We start from the raw sequence: 5,528 nt of genomic DNA on the forward strand, positions 1-5,528 counted from the left end.
TGTGAAATCGACTTCACCAAATGCTTCCATACTTCTGATGCGTGAATAATTTGACCTCGGGTAAATCTTAGGCTCTTCATTTGATTTTTTTAATTAAAAATAAATAATATTGCTTTATATTTAAGATTCACTTCTTTAAAAAGTTTTCTCAATGTCAACTTCCGGTATTGACGTAACAACGCCAAAAAAAGCTTCACTCTCTATTTTGTGTGTGAGTGTGTGTGTTTGTGTGTATGAGAGAGAGAGAGAGAGAAAATACTACATACACACTGCTCTCTCACTCTGTCTCACACACACACACGCACACACACACACCCCTTGACTCACTCACACTCTGTCTCTTACAAACACACACATACATAAATGTATACAAACATATTTACAAAGACACACGTGTGTATGCGTGCGCGCGTGCGTGGGGGATTCCACAATCGCCATTTATTTCAATTACTCTTGTGAGGATATTCACGTAAATCATTTTTTCATTTAATCCCCATTTTGATTTTCGTAAAAGTTTCCAAGTACCAATGAGGCTTTTCGGCACATCTTCAATTTTCCCCATTCATGAGAGGCACCCAGCCATCATTCATCTGAGAGTCCATCTACAGAATGTCCTCTCAAATTTCTATACAGCATATTTTGCCTTTTTTTCTTCAAGTATATAAGCAACAATTTCATTCCCGAGCAACGCCGGGTGCCTCTGCTAGTATACTATAAATGGCAATAGTTGATGTAGATGGGACATAACTATACTTCAATATTACTTCGGGTGGAAGCAAACTGACTCAGCTAATAAGATACTTTCTTGTAGGTTAGAAACTGAAATCTGCTGTAGATGCTTCCTGATGTTTCTAAGAACACATTAATCCACTTTACATCAGTTATATTTGCTACAGGTATCTTTTTTTTATATATATAGGGATCCTTCTGAATTGACAGGCACCACTTTTCATTTATGTTTTATGTAGTGTTTTTTGGTACCGAAACACTTTTAAACTTCATATACTTGTATATTTTGTGTTATAGAACAGATAAAATTTTTTGTATTCGAAGTTATTTCATGTAAAAAATTGTCGTATTTTGGTAATTTCAACCAATCACTGACGTCTATTGAGGTGAAAACAATTACTGCTGTGAATTGTGAACACCACACATTGTGCGGTGTAATGGGATCTTTTCTCTTGAATAAAATTAGTGCCGTTGTTCGTCAACAACAACTATCAGCAGTACTGTTATTTATAACGTCGTTCATGCATTTGTACTGGTTTTAGCTTTAGGGTTTTAGGGTTAGGGTTCGGGTTTTAGGGTTAGGGTTCGGGTTTTAGAGTTAGGGTTATGATTATTTTTGCCATAACCTAACTCATAACCCTAACCAGGTATAATTACCAGGGAATAACGATCTTGACACCAGCAAAAATTATTGTTTACAAAAACAGCAGTAACTGTATTCAGCTGAATAGACATCAGTGATTGGTTGAAATTACAGAAATACGACAACTTTAACATGAAATAACTTGCAATATAAACATTTTTTTAAGAAGGCTAAGAGAAAAAGATGTTTTATATGACACGTTCTTCTAGTATTCCAAGTTTGAAAGTGTTTCGTTAAGAAAATGAGTGGTGCCCGTCAATTCAGAAAGATCCATATATAGTTTTTGATTTTTTCACAAACAAGGCCTGAGGTCACTGTAATGTAAGGGACTACAAAAAAATCAAGAATAGGGGCCTACAAATTCAATAGATGTCAATTAACAGAAAGATCAAATGAATGAATATCTTAGACCAGAGGAAAACAAGACAGTGGTAGTGAGTTCCAGAAAGCAACAGTACAAGGACAAAAGCTATTAGAATGAAAGGACTTATGATTAACAGGCAACTCAACAAAGAAACAATGCACCTGGGAAGAGAAGTAAGTGACAGGTTTAACCCTTTAGCATTTAGCCAAAATATCCAGCCAAAATAATCTACCTGCTTTATGTTCAAAATGGCCAAACCTACTCTACAATGTCATTCTACAAATAAATTACCACATCAAACTCTTGAAGCTATAAGATAATGTGTGAATAATTAAAAAAACAATGTGAATTAAGAAGTATTACATTTGACAGAATAATCTGAATGCTAAAGAGTTAAAGACTGGGGCACTGCTGGAAGGATTTAGTCAAATGACTGAAATAAGTAAAAGATAAAAGGTAAGAAATTTGTTTGACTTTTTCAGCTGCAACAACAAAAGCTACAGTTACAACTACTCAAGCTCCAGTTACAACAACTCATTCCTTGAATTGTCCACTTAACAAAATGTATTGTTCAACATCAAAGACGTAAGATAACTTGTTTCTCTTTTACTCTCGCCCTATTAACCATTTTAACTTTTATAACCAATGAATATGTTTCAATCATATGTGTTACGAATTAGTGGTAGGGAAAGCAAATCTTGTTATAATTTTATACCAGGTGAACCCATCTTTCTGTTACCTATATTAGCTGCGACTGAGAAAGCATCTCTGGTTTTTCATACAATGAATTTTTCTGTTGATCACATACTAGAATGAATATTTTCTTTCATCAATTAGACAAAAAAATGTTTCCTTCTCAAAAGCAATAAATCAAAATACATACATATGTATTACTTAAGTTGATTTCTATATAAACGAAATTTCATTTTAACAGCTGCATTTCACTGAGTTGGAAATGTGATGGAGAAAATGACTGCTCTGATGGTGAAGATGAGAAAGATTGTGGTATGTATAATAACTGAAATGATTTTAATTCAATGCAAGTGGCTATATTTGAATTTGTAAATATGATTACAACAAGGTTGTCACAATCCTGTAAGTGTGTAAAATAAATTATTCTGTATTATTTGTGACTCCTCCATCTGGCTCAACTTTGATGACATGTTTTACCAGAACACTGTCTCAATCGAAGAGATATTTCTTCTTTCAACCAGCAGCTTGATAGTTCGATAGTATCTCTCTATGATACTATTCCTACTCGTCTGACATTCCACTACTTCAACAGTTCTGAACAAAATGCAGTATTGTTCTCTATCAACAATTCCCCTAAAAGACCCCTCTCCCACAATACTTTATACTCTTGAAATTTCAACACCAGCCTCTTCCATAATTTTCTTTCATGTAGCCATGCACCTGGGTCTACTGTCAATCATATATAAATAAAAATGCCATGCTGACAGAATAACACATCAGCTACCAATTGCTTCCAGTTGTCTTCCACCAGAATCCTTGAGGACATTTAGTTTGAAGTCATCCAGTGATATGGTAGTAGCTCAGCCTTCCACATATTGTGAACAGTTTTCATTAACTCAAAGTATATTTTAGATCGAGAAGTCATTTTCTTCTCTCTGAAATATCAGCTTACCTTTCCAGTCTTCCTTTTCAGTTTTGACACTATCCTCTTTACCATCTATTTTGCTGTCAACCCATAACTTTTCAGGGAGTCACTGATCTCATCTACTGTCACCACCATTTCATACACCAAAATATCATTTATGTAGTTGTCAGTGATCCCTTTTACTCTAACTACATTTTCCAGTGTTATCTATAGCCATGGTCTTTGATGCTGTGTTCAGTCCAAACCCATCAAATGTTATGTATTTCCCTTGTATTTCTCCTACTGATGATTTCGCAGTTTCTTTCCCACACAGAAAACTATAGATATACTAATTTCAAATCAATAATTGTAGAATCCTCTGCCATTCACTCAACCTTCACAGAGTCTCCCTAAATATATATATATTGATGGCTTCTTAACCTGTGTGACACATCACATAAACATTCAGCTTCCAAAAGTTTAACACTGACCAAGCCTTGTTCTTTGTTAACTGAAACTGCCATCAGTGGTAATTCTCTACTTTTCACCTTCTCTCCCAGCACAAGGCACTGAAGAAGGTATTGAAGAAATACTTTCTTCAATACCTCTCCCCAAATCCCTTTCAAGTTTGATTCTTGCTCCACTTTTAAAGAACATTTATAGCCACTCGCTTTGCTCTTCAAGACTAGAAGCTCTCCATTCCAGAACCATTCAATTGTTCATTACTTGCTATGGAACTCTGCATGTAAATCCTTGTTTACAGTCTTACAAGAAACATTTTCTTCTTCGGAGCTCAGTTTGACAATTCCGCAGTCCCTACTCATTGGTTTTATGTTCATGGTACATTACGTCTCTCTGAACTCTCTTCCATTCTCAACAACCACACTGTCTCCTCGTCAGTTGACCACTCCCATACCCATCATTACATGAAAAATAAAAATGTCCATTTGATATAAATGTCCATTTTCTCTCCATTGTCCTTATTGTGTATCATCACCAAACCCTGTGCTAATTACTTTACTCAATCCTTTCTACTCAGAACCACATTCTTCTAGAACTCGCTCCCTCCATGAGGCATCTTCAAGTAGAAGTTCAAACTAATCATCAACCTTATGTAACTCACTATTTTGGGACTTCAAAGTACTTCCTTACCTAGCTGATAACATCAAGCACATACGATGTATATGATGGAATCCTGCAGTTAACTTCCAGATTTTATTCATTTTCCTGATTATTTTTTTCCTACTTTGAGATATAAGAAAAGCATAAGTATTACAGATGTTTAAAAAGTTTGAGGCTATTTTTTTTGACACATTAAACCTTCACCAAATCTCTGCTGAAAATGGAATTGTGGCTAGAAACAAACGACCTAATTAACTCTTAGAAGCAGGATTAATCTGAATAAACAGCAAAAAGTATATTCAAAATATCACAGAATGAAATATAGTTTAATTTGAGTTAAACCAAATTAGCCTTTACGAGGAACATATGACCAAGGCCAACAACCACATATTGTTTCTTTAGTATCATCATCATCATCATCATCATCATCATCTAGTGTTTTAAATCTGGGTTTTGTCCCCATTAATGAGGGTGGCCAGATCTACCACAATGCCATAGCAACCGCCCTCATACTATCTCGCCATCTTGCCTAGTTTTGGACATCCTCACTTCTCATGCCATTTTGTTTCTTTAGTATGTCTTTCTTATTTTTATTTACATTTAATTTTAAAATACACCTAAGAAAATATTTTTAATCAACTCTAGTATGAATTAATACTGAACAATAGCATTCTTTAAATATTCTTTCTTTTTTAATTAGATTACACACTTGACAACTTTGAGAAACAAGATACAAACTTCATCATTGATGCATTTCCAAGGGAAGTGTATGTTCGCATACCATTGGAGACAGTAAGTTCACTTATTATTTTCTTCAATATCCTCTTTCTTAATTGAAAATATGCTAGAGCACATTTAATAAATAAAATTAATAGTTATATATATGTATTAGATTTTTAGTTATGCTGCTAGTTTCAATGTAAGTTATTTACAGCTAACTTTATTGGACAAAAGGTCATATATGCTTGAAGCTTGTTATCAAGACACAGCAATACAGGTTTCCAAACAGTAGAATGTTGGACCAGATGCTTTACTGTGTCTTATTCAGAAGCTCACTGTTTTAATTTCGGTTC

The 5,528-nt window shown here is 34.4% G+C and overlaps 1 protein-coding gene across 1 annotated transcript in view; it reads left to right on the forward strand.

Annotated features, from left to right (window-relative positions):
* The window catches only part of LOC106874327 (neurotrypsin), a 61,355-nt gene that overhangs the window by 12,920 nt on the left and 42,907 nt on the right, over positions 1-5,528 (forward strand). Inside the window, exons 8-10 of the mRNA XM_052968025.1 lie at positions 2,219-2,321; positions 2,671-2,741; positions 5,156-5,247. Coding sequence (XP_052823985.1) covers positions 2,219-2,321; positions 2,671-2,741; positions 5,156-5,247 — 266 coding nt within the window. The remainder of the gene's footprint in view (positions 1-2,218; positions 2,322-2,670; positions 2,742-5,155; positions 5,248-5,528) is intronic.

The sequence above is a fragment of the Octopus bimaculoides genome, chromosome 5 (assembly GCF_001194135.2).
Source record: "Octopus bimaculoides isolate UCB-OBI-ISO-001 chromosome 5, ASM119413v2, whole genome shotgun sequence".
In the NCBI taxonomy this organism is placed as follows: Eukaryota; Metazoa; Mollusca; class Cephalopoda; order Octopoda; family Octopodidae; genus Octopus; species Octopus bimaculoides.